Source organism: Eulemur rufifrons, chromosome 13 (genome assembly GCF_041146395.1).
Source record: "Eulemur rufifrons isolate Redbay chromosome 13, OSU_ERuf_1, whole genome shotgun sequence".
Classification (NCBI taxonomy): domain Eukaryota; kingdom Metazoa; phylum Chordata; class Mammalia; order Primates; family Lemuridae; genus Eulemur; species Eulemur rufifrons.
The window spans coordinates 2,275,083-2,295,856 of record NC_090995.1 but is presented as its reverse complement, the minus strand read 5'-3'; the positions used below and the strand labels follow the sequence as shown (position 1 = coordinate 2,295,856).

The 20,774-nt window shown below is 41.6% G+C and overlaps 1 protein-coding gene across 3 annotated transcripts in view; it reads right to left on the bottom strand.

Moving 5' to 3' along the window:
- PPP3CA (protein phosphatase 3 catalytic subunit alpha) overlaps positions 1-20,774 on the bottom strand; it is a 312,082-nt gene that overhangs the window by 151,441 nt on the left and 139,867 nt on the right. For all 3 annotated transcript variants that reach the window (XM_069485469.1, XM_069485468.1, XM_069485470.1), the window contains exon 2: positions 7,360-7,560. In XM_069485469.1, coding sequence (XP_069341570.1) covers positions 7,360-7,560 — 201 coding nt within the window. The remainder of the gene's footprint in view (positions 1-7,359; positions 7,561-20,774) is intronic.

Here is a 20,774-nt window from a genome sequence, read left to right as displayed (position 1 = left end):
AATAAAACTTATCAGTTTGTTATCTTCTTAGATATGGATTTATTTATATGTGCGTGTGTACAAATATATATATATATGTACAGTTTGCTTCATAGAACTTTTGGGGTTTAATAGGAGAAAAAGAACATCGGAATTTTTTGAGGGACCTCCCCGCAACAGACTGACTTAGGTCTCAAACCATCCCCCTGACTTTTGTTATTTCATGAGGCAAATGTTCACTCAATGACGCTGCCGGCGACCTAGACAAAACACTGAAGGACAAATTATTTGACCTCGAAAACAGACACAAAGCCAGGACTGACTGCCGACAGGCTTTCTTTCAGGTAATGTATTTTCACATTAGCCAGATGGGTACATGAAAGCATTTAGTTAATATTGTTAAATACCATATTTTATATACCAAGATAGTCATTTTAAATAGTGGTAGAGCAGCTGCCTCAAAATTTAATATTATTTTTCCCTTCCTATTCCATGAATTAAACCACAGATTCTTCTATAAGAAACAATTTCCAATAGATTTGTATATTTATCCCGTATCTCATCTGTCTAAAACACTCCACTAAGAAGACAGAAATCATTAAATTCAGGAAAATTAAGTCATTCAGGAAAATGGAATAAAAAGATAAATGCTGTTTAAATGATTACAATGACACACACAAAAAAATCACACATACATAAAGACATTTAGAGGTTTCCATATATTTCTATTATATTGTTATAATTCACTATGTGCAAATCAGCAGTGCGTTCACATTAGAATTATTTTGAAACAGAATATTCACAAAACCATAACACAAGACCCCGTGTCCTGATATGTTTCACATTTAGCAGGGTAACAATGTGGAGCAAAAAAATTATTCAGGACAATTACCGCAGTTTTAATGACTTTATGGACCTGAAAAATTAACTTCCGCCCCCAAATAAAACGGGGACACCCAGGCTGAACTGCCTGGGTTTTAACTCCAGTTCTGGCACTTTCTAGCTGGGTAACCTTAGTAACATATGAAATTTCACTAAGCTTTAGTTTCCTGTTTATAAAATGGAGGTACTAACAGTATTTCCTTCATAGGTTTTTCTGAACACGGAGATTTAAAAAGTACAGTGTTTATAATAATGAATGGCAAAAACCAAGAACCTAACAAATGTTAGCCCTACAACAAAAACAACTCATTAATTTGTCCCCCCAAATCTATAAAAATTACTATGTACTGTCACCATAGTTTCATATACAAAAAGACAGCATCTCACTAAAACGAAAATGACAGTTTCACTCTGGACCTGTGAAAACATGGACGACTGCCTGTCTGTGACCAGCATTTGGGACGGTCCATCACAGCTACAAATGTTACTGGCTTAGAAGGAGAATAAAATCGATTATCAGGAACCCACTGCAATGAGAAATTGGAACACGAGATAAGAGTGGAAGCAGGAGGAGAATCTGGGTAAACAAAGGGAAACTTCTATCATTTTTTTTTTCCAGGTACCTAAGAAGATACTCTTTCCCTACCTGGAGGCATTTCAGTGTTATATGAAACATCTCTTCTCTTACAGCTATAACAGTATTGATTTTAATATATTTTAACCTTCTCCAAAAGAACCAGAGTATGAATACTGCAAGTGATCACTTTCAGATTGGGGGATGTTTATCTTCCTATGAAAACTACAGGCACCTTACCAAAGGTGCTTAAATACTTCCCTATTTGTGAAAAGTACCAATTCATAAGAAATTTAAAAGGACATGTATACTACGTCTTAAGTAAAATAGCTGCTAATGTAATAATGATGTGATTGTAATGGCTGTCAAGTGTTTGCTGTGGACAGTGTTACATGTTTACTGATGGTAACGGATTATTACTGATTTATACACACAAATACCGAATTACTGTGGCTCAGCTATTCTTAACAGAATACTGTCTTCATCACCACCCAACTCACTCAAAGATGCTGCTGATCCTCAGAGTGTTCCTTTTCTTCCTTTATAAACCATCCCAGTAATAGCTTCCCATAGTAAACGCCCAAAGAGCTTGGAAAGAAAAGCACTATGATTTTTTTTTCCTGGGAAAAATTATATACATAAACTTTATGCCCCCAATATGCTAAGCATTATTGTTTTGTCTTGCCTCTTTCTGTTATTGCAATATATTCTTATTTAAAATATAATTATAATCAATGGTTAAAATAATGTATTCCTTCTATTGCTTAAGAACCTTTAGCATCAGCATTCTTCATAGGTTTTCTCAGTAACAAATTCTACCGAATGAATAGAAAGCACATGACTTTGAACACGCAGTACAGAGGGAGAACAGTGTGTGTAACATGGCATAATAGCTTCGCGCGAGTTGTGCAGATGGACGCCGGATGAAAGCAAGGACACCTCAGTCTGACTCCTAATCCAGTGCTCTCCTCGGTGTGGTCCTGGACCAAGAGCATCCTCAGCACCTGGGAACTTGCTAGATCTTCACGTTCTCAGGCCCCACTCCACACCTGCTAACTCAGAACCCTGGAGGTGGGACTCAGCCACCTGTTTAATGAGGATGTCCAGGTGCCTCTGATCCACGCTTAACTTTGGAAACACAGACTTCAACTCGGAGTCTCCCTTTTCTCATCTGTAAAATGGGTTTGCAGGAAGGACCTCCCGAGATCGGAGAGGTGAACAGATCAGGGAAAAATCACTCTCCTGCAGTGAGTCATCTTTTATCATCTTTTTTAAAATCAAGGACCCAAACTGAGGAGTACGGGGCCGTCCAAAGGGTGCGCTGCGGCCGCAGGCTGGGCCTGCCCTGTGCCCACGCGCCCGCAGTGGGCCGGACCCCGGGACAGGCCTCGGCTGCAGGGTGGGCCCTCAGGATTTGGCCACTGAAATCACAAGTGGGCAAAATGCCCCAGAAGTAATATTTTATCCCCTTATAAGCTGAGGCCACGCTGCTTCACGGTGACAAATGGCAGCAAGAGGAGAATAAACACTGATCTTTCAGGCCCCAGAAGACACTGGCTTCTAACCCCACTCAGCTCTCCCCAGAGCGCAGGCAAAGGGAATTCTCCCCATTGACGTCAGCTGCTGCGAGGGAACCAATGCCGCGACCTTAAACTTGGCCAGCGGTCCTCGCTCACATCCAGGAACCAAGCCAGAGGGCTCTCCTGGCAACTGCCTGACGTGCTAAGCGGCAGGCCCAGCCACCGAGGGAACCCTCTGGGCCCCAGGGACAAATGCCCCACCGCAGGAAACAGACAACCCCGGGAGATTAGCAACGTGCCCAGCTGATGCGGCCTGTCCCCTCGGCCCAGAGAGTGGAAAACGAGTTCTAAATCACTCTGTTCAAATTCCTAAGCTCCTGGTCTGCTTCTGCTTTACAAACGAGTGGAATGTTCTCTGGGAAGTCAAAGGGAAAACAGGAAAATATGAGAACTTCAAGGAGAAATGTAAACTGGATCCCTGCATAAACCATCTTATTCTAAAGAAGTCTTAAAGAGACACAGATTTTTATCAAACGCAAACTAATCAGATGTTTAAAAATCAACTTTGACACCAATTTTAAAAGGCCCTGTATAAAAACTGGATTCAATCCCCCTACTCGGCCGGGCACGGTGGCTCACGCCTGTAATCCTAGCACTCTGGGAGGCCGAGGCAGGAGGATCACTCGAGGTCAGGAGTTCAAGACCAGCCTGAGCAAGAGTGAGACCCTGTCTCTACTAAAAATAGAAAGAAATTATCTGGCCAGCTAAAATATATATAGAAAAAATTAGCTGGGCATGGTGGCACATGCCTGTAGTCCCAGCTACTCGGGAGGCTGAGGCAGGAGGATCACTTGAGCTCAGGAGTTTGAGGTTGCTGTGAGCTAGGCTGATGCCACGGCACTCTAGCCTGGGCAACACAGTGAGACTCTGTCTCAAAAAAAAAAAAAAAACAAAAAAAATCCCCATACTCTGCAAAGTCATCACCAGGGCCCCCTTGGACGAGTAGGAAAGGTTCCTACCACCCTTTCTCTGGAAAGTTCCTCCCGACTCCACCCTACTCATCTAGGACTCTAGTCTAGCCACAGACGTGATTATGCAACTCTCCCGTGCAAAGATCCCTGGGCCCCCGCTGTGTACAGGCCAGCCTCAGAATGCCAAGTGCTGCCTGTGGGGACGAGTATCTGAACTTGGCCTTCTAACCTCAGTCTGACCCCTGCAACCCCCCCCCACATCCTTCTACACCCTCTCTTCTCACTGCAAACCTCAAAGAACATTCCCTGCCGCTTTACACAAAACACCAGTGTCTTCAGTGTGCTGTTGTTGGCCTCTATCAGGAATGCCCTGCCCCAGTGTTTCCATGTGGGAAAATGTCCCTCATCATACATGATCCCATTCAATTGTCACGCACACCATCAGGACCTTCACAGCTCTCCACATTCCCTTTGCCAAGTTCCCACGCCAGTTTTTAGCCACCCCCATTATAGTTCTTAAAAAATTAAATAGTAATCATCTGTTCATGCATCCGACTTCCCAGTTAGACCTTGGGGCATCCGGCCAAGTTCTACGTCCCATGTGTTTTACCATCTCCAGTCCTAGCCCTCCGAGTAAGTTCTCAGCGCGTATTGAGGACAGGTAGCTCTCCCGCTATTTAATGGTTTCTTAACTCAAAGATGGCACATATTAACCAATAGGCACCATGAGGGAAACCTTAGCCATTTAGAAGGCAGGAAAACTTTTTGGCTTTAAATTAACTATATCCACTCGGATACTTCCTCATTTGCTTGAATCAATCGAGATCATATCCTTTAATTTAATCAACAGTTTCATGTGCTGATCTTTGGTTCAATATTTGTTTCCGTGTCTCCTGTTACATGCTGAGCCCTTGGAGGGAAGAAACCAGGTTTTATTCGCCTGCGTATAACCCACACCACCTGTACTAAGTACATGCCCAATAAGGGTTTGTTAAATTCAATTACCAAAATGAGCTGCCACACTGATATTTCCCACATTTTTTAAAAAAATATATATATTCCATTTGTATGTTTGCAAGGAAAGAAGGAGAAGTTCAACTCAATTTTTAGGAAAAAAGTCAGAGGGAAAATACTTTTCTTCACTGAATGTCTGCAACACAGAAATACATTTTTCAACTGAAATCTCTGAAGCACCCATCATCCTAATCAGGCAAGTTAACGGGGAAACAAGCAGAGCTTGCCTCGTGCCCCCTTTGTTTTGATCGGGGATCCGATAGAGTCTGGATAACTGTTCCGTTCAGATTCCAGGGTGAAATCCGATTCCCAGTGATGGGGTGTCTGGGTCGTGGGGGTGGGTGCCCATGAACGGCTTGGTGCCGCAGGAAACAAGCAAGTTCTCCCAAGAACTGATTATTCACAAGAGCCTGGCACCTCCCTCCCTTCTCTCTCTCTCTCTCTCTCTCTCTCTCTCGCTCCCTCTCTCTCGCCACGTGAAATGCCTGCTCTCCCTCCACCATGAATGGAAACTTCCTGAGGTCTTCACGACAAGCAGATGCCAATGCGATGCTTCTTATACAGCCTGCAGAACCGTGGGCCAAATAAATCTCTTTTCTTGATAAATTACCCAGCCTCGGGTGTTCACTTACAGCAACACAAATGGACTAAGGACCCACAGATGAACTTTGTCTCTCCTCCCACGAAGAGGGCTTGCTCTCCAGTCTAAATCCACATGCCAGATCCACACCCCAGGAGGGGACGTCCACACTGCTCTCTCTCTCTCCAGAGGGACAGATGCAGGGAGCCTGGGGACCAGGCGGCTTCCTGGTCCTGCCTTCTTCCAAACAAAACATACTGAGTTTTCAGGGGAAAAATCCTACATGAATGCAAACCTTTTATTGCTTTATAAGCACTTGAAGGCGGAAGCTTTGTTCATTTAAACGGTGAAGAAATGCTAAAGGAAGGAAGGGTTATCCAGATTTCCAATCACTAGGACACAAATTGCTAGGTTTTTCTTAAATGAGGGCCAACTATGGTGGATGTCAGCACAACTCTTCTCTAAACATCTGAGAGTGAAACATCTTTATTACTAAAAAGCAGGAGGGAAGGACTAGAGGGAAAACCGGGAGTGGCTTTGTATGTAATTATAAAATATTTGCCATTTGTTTGTTTTGAGAGTTATCTCATCTGCTACGCTTAACGTTGAGTTTCGTGCATGAAACCCCTGGTCAGTAACTTAGTCTATGGGTGGATTTAGTCACCACTGGTTTGACAGCAGGTTAATACCACCAAAGCCAACCCTTCCTTCTGCCTGGCCCTAATCATAAGTTATTATTTTTCTGAATTATAAACAAGATAAAAAATAAAAATGTAAATAATGTCAATGCCTTTGGAATCGGAAATATGGGGAACATTTTGATCAAGGAAGGTGTGGTCTGATATTCAAGAGAGCTACCTTTCTCCTAACAGTCACATTCAAATATATATTTGAAAACTAAGAGTTTTAGAAGAAGCAATTTAAATATATTTAAATGTCTCCTTTATTTGAAAAAGGATATTATGTGTCTAAATGTTCTTCTATGCCAAAATGATCACATTTAAGAAGCAAATAAACATTTTTAGCTTCTCGAAAAATGAAAACCTCCAAGTTCAGCAAACTCCACGAAGTCTATCAATGCTCTATACGACACAAAATTTATTCTGACCAGATTTAATTTTTTATGGCCTAAGAGAAGCTCACTTGCGCAAGACACGTTTCTGACCCTAAGAGGGAACAGAACCAAAACACTCAAAGTGAAGTCTCGTTTTCTAGGCACAAAGTGCTATCGGAAAGAGAGGAATGTGGCCTTCTTCCTCAAGTCCAGTGTTTCTCAAACATTAATATGCATCAGAATCACCTAGGGGACTTGATAAAACACAGGTTGTCGGCCTCACCCCAGACAATCAGATTCAGCAGTTCTGGAGTGGAGCCCGAGAACTGACATGGTGACAACTTTCCAGGTGCTGATGCTAGTCTGGGGCTCACGCTTTGAGAACCACTGCTCTAGCTTAGGTGCCTATTCAATCACCGCAGATGTGTTACGATACTTTGTCTCATCTTTCCCAATGAATGGCCCACGTTCTTCACGCCACTTAGTATTCCTACTGACAAACAGTATCCCTTCTTAAAGTATTACCACAGAAATCTTTATCATCTCCAAGTTGTACCCCATCTTTTAGAGCATCACAATCGCATCTATACTCAACACGTGAAAATAAAAATATCTGTGTATCTATAAAATATCCTTAGTCCTTGAATGCACAGATTCAACAGTAAAAGATGATGCAAAGAAAAGACTATGATGAGTCAGGTATTTGAAGACTCGCTGGTAGCTAGTTTTGATTTGACGTTGGAGACAGCGAATACGCACAGTGGGCGTCTCCGCCCAGCACTTACCTGTGACGGGCGCATCGATATCCAGCAAGTTCTTTTCCTGTCGAAGAATCGAGGCGCCCTCTGTTATTATTCTCAACGCGACACTCTCTTCCAGCCTGCCTTCCTTCATGAGATGTGCCTTTAAGACGTCCACACGAGGTTTCCCATCGTTGTCAAACACTTCCTTTGCTGTAAGCCGATGGCTTGGAGGAAATGGGACAGCTGAAAGAGAAAAACGCCAATTACTACCTAAGCCAAAACGTGACAACGAAAGATTCAGTAACAACCACCAAATAATCCGTCCCTACCACGAACCACCCAAGGGGGGTATTTTAAAAGGTCCCATATTAAATATGATCAAGGGCTATCAAAGATTAAAAACTGCCTCTTTCCTTTGATTCTAGATGCAATGGGACTGCTTAAACAAAAAGCACAGCTCTTGTTCGTTCAGTGGTACCTCTTACATGGAGATCATGATTGAGTTAAAAAGAAAAGGGAGTGAGAAACAGTTTCCGTTGGACACTGATCACTTCAGGAAGAGAGTATCATTCCTACACATCCAGTCCTAACCAGCTCCCTCAAAGACGGGTCTCCACTAGAAAACGGGCTCCTCTCCTGAGCTTGGAGCAACAAGAAAGTTCTGCTCAACCGCTGCTCCAGCTGGAGTCACAGCTAGCTAAGTCATCCACTCACTGCTTAAGAAAAGAGCAGGCCGGGCGCGGTGGCTCACGCCTGTCATCCTAGCTCTCTGGGAGGCCGAGGCGGGAGGATCGCTCAAGGTCAGGAGTTCGAGACCAGCCTGAGCAAGAGTGAGACCCCCCCCCCCCCGTCTCTACTAAAAATAGAAAGAAATTATCTGGACACTAAAAATATATATAGAAAAAATTAGCCGGGCATGGTGGCATGCTCCTGTAGTCCCAGCTACTCAGGAGGCTGAGACAGGAGGATCCCTTGAGCTCAGGAGTTTGAGGTTGCTGTGAGCTAGGCTGACGCCACGGCACTCACTCTAGCCTGGGCAACAAAATGAGACTTGGAACCAACCATTCTCTCTCCACTCCCCCCTTGCCCCCCAGGCCTTCCCGACAGCTGACTTTACTCAGCGAGGACGTTCATCCACTCACACAGCCAGGGCGGTCACTAAACTCACGTGACACACCAGGGCAACCAAAGCGCCATGCTCAGAGACGCCATCATGAAGGCTAAATTTCTAATACATGGCCAGTGAGTCACTTAAACACTCATTACTTTTCTCTCTGTCACATGAGGGTTCACTCACTAGAGAACAACTCAGACCCACTGCAAGTGCCCGGCAAGGTGCACCAACATCATCCCATGACGCTTCCCGGCGCCACACGCGTGTCACGACACGTGCACAGAGCACCTCCATGGGATGGCTCCTCTCTTGGGGGACGCACTTGACGTTTAGCAATAAACCTGGCGCCCCACTTCCTAACAGTGTTTCTCAAAGAAGCGAGACTTAACGGCAGACTGAAGCCAAAAAATTCTGTGTGATCGGATAGCACAGATGTGTTATCTGAGTCAAATTGTAACTAGTTGGGAGAAAAGAAAAATCAGGAAATGAACCTGGTACACCTGCATGCAAGTGTGGTTTTCCCAACAATCCACTCCAATCTATTTGATCACGCTGCCAAAATGAAGTGACAGGGACAGACTCGGGGGGTGAGCAGGAGGCTTCTGCGGTCAGAGGAACCCGGGAGCAAACCTTGATCTGCACAATCACTGGATGCACGACCTTGGGCAAGTTAAATAACCTCGTTTGGCTTCGGTTACTTCATCAGCGAAGTGAGGATTACATCTCTCTGAGGATTGCTGTAATAACTAAAGTAAATAGTAATAGTAGTAGCGAACATTTATAGAGCGTTGCTTTTATGCCAGGCATCGTTTGGGAAATAAACTCAGACCCAACAGTGGAGCTGTAAGATGAGTCAGACGTATCTACATGTGTTTAGACATAAACTTATTTAGGCCTCATAACATTACCGTGAGGGAGAAACCTGAGGATGAAAAATATTAAGCCTCTCGCCCAAGATAATCATCTAGTGATTTATGTGTAGACTCGCCGAGTTTAAACCCAAGCAGTCCACTGCCAGCCTATCTGTAACAACGACACTGCTTTCCAGAAAGTACTTAAGATATTGCCTAACAGGTTAAAAGTGATTAGCAAGTCACTGTTAAAAACTGAAATTCTAATGGATACTCATAGGTATTTCTTAGAAAGACCCCTTTTAGTTGCAAAAAATCTTTTGAGCTGCTTGTGGTAGCATATAAATACAAAAGCATGGTGCAAAACAAAAGACAAAATGTCTAACGGCAAAGCATAGTGTGTAATAAAAGAAAATTCGAGAATCAAACAAGGTGGAGAGAAAAGGAGGAAACTGGGCCATTACACCTGAGGCATCTGGCGTTTCCATGGTCGGTTCTGTTTCCTTCCCTCACCTTCCTTTCCCTGCCTTGCTCACCTGGTATGCTTGTTAAGGAAACACGGAGACATTTCAACAGCCACGGTTCTTTGTGTAGGTCTTTACGGACGTTTTGAGATTAGGAAATATCTTACCTGGCAATTCCTCCAGATTCTCTAGGCCATAGGTCAGGTCAAGATACGGGATGGAGGGTGGAAATGCGGACAGTACAAAAGGAGGCTCGTGGGGAGGGCAAGAGCTGAACTTTTAAAGACTGATTTCCCCAGGTGTGGGTTGGGCACCTGTGAAGGCGTTTAGGGGCTTCTGCAAAACTGTCAGGCAAGAATCCTGCGAGCACAGAAGGGAAGGAGGCTGACTCACGGCCAGGTCAGTAAAGCAGCGGGTCTCCGCGGCACAAGCACGTGCTGGCCTCATGACACTTAAGACAGATCAAAGGATGAGCCTGACAGTGCTGAGACAGTTAAGAAGGGAAGAGCCTCACCTTCATGAATCAGACTTTCTCCACGGCCCCAGACTCTCTCCAGCGCCACGAGCCCTGCAATAACAGATGCTCCACCCTTCGCTGCGGATCTTTCACCTTCCAGTAATTGCTAATCCTAAGGTAACCGGCTCAAGTGAAGCCACCTGCTCTGAGGTAGTGGCGCTCGTTCCAAATAACCAGGGGCGAGAAAGGAGAGGAAAAGGGCCAATCAGAGGACTCCGTTTCCAACTGGCTGATGGGGGCCCTGATGAGACAGGGCTGTTTACCAGTTAAACAGACGGCCAGGCCTACGGGGGCCCCAGCTGGGCAGCCACGATGCCAAAGATCGAATGCAGAGATGCCGTCAGCCAGGGAGAAGTTTTCTGGGACAAAAATAAAACTGGGCTAATATTTGTATATTTGTGCCCCTTTTGGCTTCTTAAAGAAAATACCAGCCCTACAAAGGTCGCGTTTATTTGCTTTGCCCGTTCACCTAGAGTCCTACATGAAGACCTGTGCCAAACATTGAGCGAAAAATAACTTGGACCAACGCATCCAATGTGCTTGCAAAACATTTCTTTCATTAACTCATTGCCAAAGTGGCTAGAGTTAATGTAACAAAACTGCATTTCCCTCCCCTTCCTTTGCTTTGACTACTACACCAAGTTGCGTTCATTGATATATGAGCAGGCCAGAACTGGAGAAATGAGGTTTGTGCATACCACTAAAAATTCAGAAATAGTTGTTGATATTGGCTGGCTCTTTCCAAAACTGTTTTTTACAATTGCCTCTAAGCACAGAATATACCGTTATAAGGCTTCACAGAAGTATTCTAAAAATAGAAACTTTCTCAGCCTTCTCTACTTCACAATTCTCATTCAATGTCACTTTTTCCCCCCAAATTAATAAAACATCAAAGTAGCTAAAATTGGGGGCAGGTGAGTCCTTGGCCGCGTCCTACCAGGAAACATCACTACGACACGATGTAGGCAAACACCACACCAGACGAGGACCATGTTCTAGTGTCACAGACTGTGGAAACTGGCAGAGACTGATTGCCAAGGGTCAAGGATACCATATTGTTTCTTTTCTATTTGCTGTTTCCACCAGAGTGTTTATCTGTCAGACCTGGAGACAAGTCACTGGTCGACCCATGAACCACAATCATACGCATCCAATACTGGCATCTATATGGCAACGATTAAAGCTGTTGTCAGTCACACATTCACCAGGGAGACACACATTCCAAGTCACAAAAACTGTGCAGCCAGAGTCATCCCAGCCCTCAGTCCTGGCGGACTAGGAGGACCACATCTAGGAAAGATCTAGGGGCCTCTTTCCTGGGTTTGGGGCTGGGTCAGTTTCAGACACCACTATGTGGTTCAGTAGCCAAAAGTGACCTGTCATGACTCTGGGGTAGAACCAGGCATCTGGGACTTCTGTTTCTCAAATACGAGTCGCTGAAGCCACTACTGAAGGGATCCGCACGATTTCACGGGAAACATCTGAGAGTCATTGTCACAGTGCCACCCCCACTGGAAAGAGAAGCAAGACACCTGTTGCCTGGCCTCTCCCTGGAGCAGTCTCATAAATGCTGACGAGACAGAATCACAGACCTAAGAGAACATGTAAGCCTAGGGATTTTTTAAACCTTCATTTTGCTTAATTTTTTTTTCTCACACAAAATTACAACTAAAACCTCCCATGTACCCAGTAGCTCGCTTGCCTCCCTTCTCCCCAACGATGGCGGCCGAGGGGCGCGTACAGGATCCCGGGGCTCTCTGGAGCAAAACCAGGAAATTCCCGATCAAGGCTGACCCCGCTTGTTAAATAAGAGGAAAGTGAAGTCCAGAGAGAGAGAGTGAATTGTCCCATGTAAAGATCAGTCAGTGGCAAAACCAGCATAAGATTAAGGCCTCCTGATTTCTAGTGCCTCAATTTACCCTCTAGGTCCGCACTGTCCAACATACTGACTAGCCAGGGACGGATGTCGAGAGCTTGGAAAGTAGCCAGTCCAGACTCAGATGAGCTGCAAATCTGCAATAAGCACTCTATTTAGAAGACCTGACACAGTTTTAAAAAAGGAATGTTTAGCCAGGCATGGTGACGCATGCCTCTAGTCCCAGCTACTCGGGAGGCTGAGACAGGAGGATCGCTTGAGCCCAGGAGTTGGAGGTTGCTGTGAGCTAGGCTGACGTCTCAAAAAAAAAGGGGGGGAATGTAAAATATCTCATTAATATTTTTACATTGACTTTATATTGAAATAAGATTTAGAACATGTTGGGCCATATAAAATGTGTTACTGAAATTAATTCCAACTATTTCTTTTGACTTCTTTTTAATTTGGCCACCAGAATATTTAAAACTGCATATCTGGCTTCCCTGTGCCAGACAATGGTATTCTGGACCCTGCATTCTTCTAAGTAAATGCGGACAAAGTGAGTGGAAATTAAATTCTTTAGCCTTTCTTCTCTTCCAGCTTTGGTTTGATTCCTACAAAACCTCGGACTATCTCAAGATCGGCTGCACGCTGGACTCTCTTTTGATGAAGAATGATACTCAAGTCCGACCTCCAGAGATGCCGATTGAACCGGTTTAGGGTAGGGCCGGGGCACTGGCATGACTTTGAATAATCCCAGATGACACTAATGAGAAGCACAGGTTGAGATCCAGTAAGCCACACGGTAAGTAAAGGCACACAAAATGCCAGGCTCTTTGATTTTCTCCCCACACGGGCTCCATCCCAGTCACTCAATCACAGCAGGGGCAAGGTCTCTGCGAGTCCAGACACGCTCATGTCACCCCCGTCTGTGAGCAGAACATGCACCGGAACTGCTCCTGTCCCCTGTTTCATGTGACGACTGTCCGCACAAGCGCGGTCAAGATACTTATGTCAGCACATGTTAAGAGAACAGCTTAAGGATGTCACATGTCAGACACAACTTAAAACACATTCGGGTCTGACCTCCTCGGATTGGCACTCCACCTTTGTTCTCGTGGACATGGGTATACGTCACAAACCTCTATTCTAATCAAACCATATCAATTAATCAAACAAGCATCTTTTAAGCACCCATTATGCAGAACACCCCATGCCGGGCAGCGAGAAAGGCCAGGGAGACGTGAGCCATGGAAAAGACACATAAGCAGATCCCGACTCTGAAGAGTTTATCATGTGCTATTATTATCAGTTTCTGCTTGGGACAGTTGACAAAATGTTAAATCGCAAAATGGAAGAACAGGTTTAAAGAAAATGAGAAAAAAATGTAAGTAATAAGAAAAAAATGTATCTACATGTACCCTAAGTTTACAACTGGGTTCCTAAAAACTCTTCGATCCAGTTGCGTATTTCTCTTATTTAAAGTATATAATAAATATAGAATTCTTTAGATGACCCCAGAAGACGAAGTTGTTTTTAAGTAATAAAAATAGAATATGCCTATTGTAAAATATCATATGCCAGTTAAAATATGCAAAAGTAGCTTCCTTAATCAGTCATCAAATGTGAAATCTGATTCTACATCTGATCAAAGAGGGAAGGGATGTGTAAAAGGACTTTCACTGAATTTTATCTGGGTTCTAATATGCAGAATTAGGTCTGACTTATAGTCTCCTGGGTTAAAAAAAATTCTATAAGTATGAGGATACACATTTATCCACGCACAGAATGTCCATATGCAAAGATATCCAAAATATGTTGTCTGGTAGAGACAGCTAATAACCACAACTAGCCTCTAGGAAGAACTGTAGGAATGTGTTTATTAGGGTTCTACTCAAGCTACTCTTGCAGACACCTGGTTCTTGCTTGTTTGAAAAAGTCTCAGGGTTTCATTATAGATACGAATGCTTGTCAAATTAAAATATGCGTGCCCATCTCGTGTGGCTGAATATTAATCTTGTAAATAGAAACGTTTAGTCCTGCTTAAGGACTGCTGAAGATTTTTTAAAAATCATCTTTCACAGATCTATAAATAAAGCTCCAATTTTATTAATTTACTGGTGGTTTTTCTCCCAACTGCTATGATGACCTCTTCCATCCTTGCAGGGACTGCCTTGCCCACCACCCTCTAAATACGACCACATAGGTGCTGAGTCTAGAAATGTACTCAATTATTAGACACCGTATGTGTCCTGATCATTTCATTAGCAAACTGAATACCTCGTTTAGTTTTGCTGAATGTTCACGTGCAAATATAGCACGACAGTATTTTACGTATCATCTCAAAAGCGTGAATTAAAGGGCACTATGATACTTGAAGCATTTATTGAAATAACCAATCTTCTTTTTTCCTCTGACTTACAGAATATATATATATATATTTTTTTTTTTTTTTTTTTTTTGAGACAGTGTCTCACTCTGTTGCCCGGACTAGAGTGCCGTGGTGTCAGCCTAGCTCACAGCAACCTCAAACTCCTGGGCTCAAGGGATCCTCCTGTCTCAGCCTCCCGAGTAGCTGGGACTACAGGCATGCACCATCAGGCCCAGCTAATTTCTCTCTATATATTTTTAGCTGTCCATATAACTTCTTTCTATTTTTAGTAGAGACGGGATCTCACTCTTGCTCAGGCTGGTCTCGAACTCCTGAGCTCAAACAATCTGCCTTCCTTGGCCTCCCAGAGTGCTAGGATTACAGGCGTGAGCCACCGCACCCGGCCCAGAATATATATTATACACAGAATTTTTTAAACCTGAATCTGAAATGTGCTATAAGTGATTCTTTAATAAAGATCAAACGCTAATTGAAAGAATTATTGCTGCAGCTACAAAGGATTAACAATTAATTAGAGAAAATAAGTACCTGAACAGTACAATCAGAGCTTCTTCTTATCTGAATTTCAAATAGTTTTCATTTAAATGTTTATTTTTATGTATATTTAAATGTGCTTATTTATATACAGCTCCTCCTTATCCTTTCTGTCTAGACTTTTCTCATGCTCCTTCCACCAAACATTCTTGAGTCTGACTCAGAGACACAGACACGAGTCCGTAACCCCCTCTACATGCAGTCTTGGGAGGTTCTAGTACAAAGCTGCTTTAATTTTTGATATTTTTGGTTAGTTAATTTCATTATAATGGCGAATGGCTTATGTAATGACTTACGTAATCATGATTCAACATGAAAGATGATTTGATAAAAGTTTGAAGAATTTCAAAATATTTCAGCAATACTGAAAAGTTTAAATAAAACCTGATTTTTTTATGGTTATTAAAATAAAAAGTTACACACACAAGTTCAGTGATAAACACATGGGCCATGCCGGTCACAAATCATTTCGTACACCGACATGGTAAAAGCAAAATCATACTTGCTGGTTTTGAAATACATGCTACTTAATGTTTAGATTAAACGGAGAATTTAATTAAATAGTAAATGCTTTGATTTACATATTTAAGTCAAATTAAATACTTAAAAACTTAAAATATACAATTGAAGAACTGTAATTTTATAAGGGTCTACTCTGAACTTGTTTGTTTATTTAAAAATATATATATTCAGTTACACCAGGATACATTCCAGTTATACTGGATCTCAGTATTAGATGAAGTGATTACAACAACATTTTCAGCAAATGGCATTTATAAGAATCTCCGGAATGGCAAATTTACAGTAATGCATAAAACTCTTTTCACTGGAATGAATTTAAGCAGAGAGGCTTTTTATTTACTTATTTATTTTTTGGCCTTGATCATTTTCTCTTTTTCTCTAGAGAGAGATGTCATAGGAGAAGAGTAAAATCAAGAAACAAACAAGGATAGATACTTTAAGACAAGATAAATTTATTTCCCAAGTGAGCAAGTCCCTTTGAACATGATAATTATCCCTCAGAAAGGGAGAGAGTACCCAGGGATTCTGAAACTTTATTTAATCCAAAGAACATCTCAGCATCCAGAAATCCTCAACTCAACAGCCTAAAACTGAAATATAAGCAAGGACGTTCCCTATATTGGAGTTCAACTATTTGACTAGAAACTCTTTAATCAATATGCACTTTAGAGACTTCTGTATTATCATAATAACCCTGCAATAATATTTGCCTTCTTAGTCCTGAATCCTAAACTCATAAATTGGTATGAAAAAAATCCGTCTATACCCACAGGTAACTCTCTCCTTTCAAGTTTATCATCCAACTCTAGACGCCCAGATGGCCACCCACCATCCCCACTCTCCGTGGTTAAAACACCTACAGGCATGAAAACAATTTTTTTTTAATGAATAGACTTTCTCTTCTTTCCAAGGATCAAGATCAAACAGCCAATCTATTACCAAATGATACAGATTAATGTGAGCCTTAAGTGGCAATGTAAGAATGTTACTATGTTACCACTTTTAGCATACAAAGGGTGATCCTGTAAAAATAATAAATCTGGCATAAGACACCTTGTATCTGTGAACCACAGTGAGGCAAAGATCGAGCTATCCTGCCTGGGAGTCACCCTCCAGAGAGCCATGGGCAGGGGCTGAAGCCCCAGGTGGGCATTTAATTCCCACCTGCCCTGGGCTGTGTACTTCCTGCTCCCAGGAGGCTCCAACAGCAGCCGCAGCAAAACACCAGCCCTCTGGGCCCCTCCGAGTTTCAGCGTTGCTGCCACTGCTTGCCTCATTCTGACCCCAGACCTGTTCTCAGCCACCGCTCCTGGTCCAATGCTCCTGAGAACCATCACTCATGCAAATAGCACAGAAGCAGGCAGGAGGCCCAGTTCCCAGCACCTCCAATGTGTAGTCCCCAAATCATCATCTTCACACGTCTCCTTAAAAGCTGGAATGCCTTCATCACTACCAGGTACAACAGTATCCTCTCAGACTTCATTTCCATTTGTTTCATTTATCTTTCACATGAACTTGTCCATTTTGATTGAAAAATCAAACATGCATTTCTTAATCCATCAAATGGCAAACGAGCAATTTCATAATAAAACTGCAACAAATGCGTTCCTTTTCTCAAAAAAAAAAAAAAAAAAAAACACTCTTAAGAGATATTTTCCACCCATGTGTAGGGCATATTTTGTGCATAAAAGAAACTTTCAAATAATGAAGGAAACAGCTCGAATTACAAAGCCAATTGTGAATTTACAGGTAACAGCAAATCTCACAATAACCAATGAGTCAATCAGTCATTACTACTCAAAAAACAGAACAATTAAGTAGAAAGACAAATAATCAAATTCCATGGAGTATCCAGCCCTGGGCCCCGACATCTGACAGATATTCAACCAATGTGTTTTTGAATGAATGAAAGAAAGAACGAATTATCTTTTCTCCCTACTCACAATTTGGATAAAATTCCTGTGGTACTAGAGTAGTCTAAGAAGATGGAATAGAGAAAAATGGCCCTGTTCAGATCTGAAAAGTATTTGATTATGAAAATGATAGTGAACAGAAGAAACAACAGAAACCGAAACCTTCACATAGTAAATGTCTTTTAAACTACCCATTAAAATAAAGAGACCATGGGGGCCACACGGTGGGGTGGGAGCCGGGCCCATACCCAAGACAAAACAGACAGAAATGGTCAAAAGTTAGCAACACACAGAAAATTAAAAAAGGAGAGGGAAAAAAAATCACTACAAGAATTTTTAGGTACTATTTGTTTCTATTCCTATTCTGAATACAGGATAGTAGATAAAATCTATTGTTGTTTACGATATAAAATTAACACAATAACAATAAAAATATTGTTACATATTGTTACATCAGTACAGTAGTGCTTCAGTGTTTCTGAGATCCTAGACTATCCCATGGAATTTCAGAAAGCAGTTCAAATATTTCCTTTAAAAAGAAAATTTTCCTAGCTTATAAGAATGAGATTAATATATATTTATTGAAGTGTGCTTCAGTAAAAAAAGACATTTTTAATTGCTAAACTTGCAATATATGAGACTTAATAGATTAACACTTCCTCAGGAAGACAAAGGCCTCCTTACCCCTCTTTTTGGTGCCCACACGACAAGCTATCAGCTACCAGTCAAAGTGAATCCAAATCTTACTGCTAGACACAAATGAAAAATTTACTATGAACCACAGCTGTCAAGAGTAGCTAAAAACTAGAGTATCTAAGTCATTCTGAGCACATATAGAATGGCAAACAGAACAACATAATTCTCATGATATACGATTTTGGGTTATGGTTCTCCAAAGCAGCCAAAAAGCTTCAGTTCCATAAATTTTCCACTCTCCAGGTTAAAGACACTCATTTAGGCATGATGGTGAGTCACTTAGGCAGTGCTGTGAACGCTTTCATTAAAGTTTCATGTGTGGAATTCTCAACTGGCAGCCTAGAAATACAGTATTTTTTTTATTACCACATCATTTAAAATCATTCACTGGCTTCAAATCTTCACTCAAGAAATAATCAGGATTAAAAGTAAAACTACTGACGTTAATATAAATGTTAAGACGTTCAGTGAAAAGTAATCAAACTCATACAAAATCGGACGGTGTAATGGTGTATGTTCCTCCAACAATGGAGCTATGTCTTATTTTTAAGTCCCTTGATACAAGACAATGCTCCACTTATCCAGAGCTTGGTTCCACCACCCTCAGCAAGCACAGTGCAGGCCCACACCTCATGCAGGGGTAAGAATTCCCACCACAAAACCCATGGCCTTCATTCCACAAGCAAGGAATGGAGCCATTCTCAGTACACCGAATAGACAGGAACTGAGTACACACTGAGTACACACATACACTCTATTTCATGCAGTCCTAGGGGACATCATGGCATAACCATGGTGTCCACGATGCTATACACTCCACATTCAATAAATACCTCTTCTTCTAGATCACTAGCAATGTACTCTGTTACAAAGAAAACAGTATTGACATAATACAATTTCGCTACACTTTCATTAGATATTAATAGAATCTTAAATAACAATGTTTAAAAGAGATGTCTTAGGAGTGTAATAATTTCGCCTTTCGTGAAATATCTCCTGCCCTGATTATAGCAAATAAATGAAGGTTTATATGCATTGCCAATTATTTTTTGGAGTATAATCCAGATTAGGAAAAATCCTCATCCCCAAAACAGTGAATTCAGAAATTCATAATGAAACCCAAAATATTCTTCAATCTGTTAATATTCTTTATATCATGTGGTGTTTTTTTTTTTTGTTTGTTTGTTTTGAGACAGAGTCTCACTCTGTTGCCTGGGCTAGAGTGCCGTGGCATCAGCCTAGCTCACAGCAACCTCAAACTCCTGGGCTCAAGCGATCCTCCTGCCTCAGCCTCCCAAGTAGCTGGGACTACAGGCATGCACCACCATGCCCGGCTAATTCTTCTATATATATTTTTAGCTGTCCACATAATTTCTTTCTATTTTTAGTAGAGACGGGGACTCGCTCTTGCTCAGGCTGGTCTCGAACTCCTGAGCTCAAACGATCCACCCGCCTCGGCCTCCCAGAGTGCTAGGATTATAGGTGTGAGCCACAGCGCCCGGCCTATTACATGTATTTTTAAAAACAATACGTAGGGTACATCCATTCATGAAGTATTAAAGGAAGAAAAATCTCATATTCTACATATTGTATAAATGCAAACTAACTAAAAGCAACTTTCCTTTATAAGTGCAAAATCAGAAAATATAGAAACCTCTGACATTGTTTTTCTGATATTCTTCTTCAAAACTAACTGGTCAATAACATCATACATTTTTAGAATATTTACATTTGTAATTATATTAGAAAAATAATTTATACTTTCATACCAAAGACTTTAACAGTCCAAAGTGCATTAAAAGTTCAAGAAAATTAAAGGAATAAGGATAAGGATAAAGAAAACAATTTTTTTTATGACTTGAGGAAGATAAATTTGAGTTCAGCTCACCAAATTGCAAGTTACGTTGTATTTAACAACAACAACAACAAAAAAGTAAAATCCTAAATAGCGTGTGAGTTTTACTAGAGCAACTTCCCACAGGTATTGGTAACACTTACTGCTTACATAGCCAGAGGGGACCCAATTATTACTCTCACACCAAATGATAAACAAAACAAACAATAATCAGTCCCCCAACCTCTTCTCAACTCCCTTACACTAGACTCTAATTATCCAGAGGATTTCCACCCTTGCTCGAGAGACAAAAAAGTGTGTCCTAGATACAAAGACAAAATCCTGGATCCAATTCTCCTTAAAAAGCCATTTAAATTTATTTTGGAAACAGGACTGGTGTCTTTTATTTATGCAAATAATTTTCCCATCCCAGAAATAGCTACTCAATTAATAATTGTTTATGAATAAACACAGAACTAGGTGGATCACTGTAGAAAACTATCTCCTGGCCATACAATCTACCACTGCTTTTATATTCACACAACAAAGAAAGAAAAATACAGAAAACTTCACTGCAATCATTTGTTGGTATACATCCATACACTTGGGATACAAAGTTGAGAAAGTCATCAGGAACCCACCAAAATTATATTTTGTAAAAATCAGTGACCGTAGAACAGGTATCTAAAGAAAAGTATTTAAAAATATGATTGCTAAAAGAAAAAAATATAAAACACAAAACAAAGTAAAGAAAACTGGCAGACT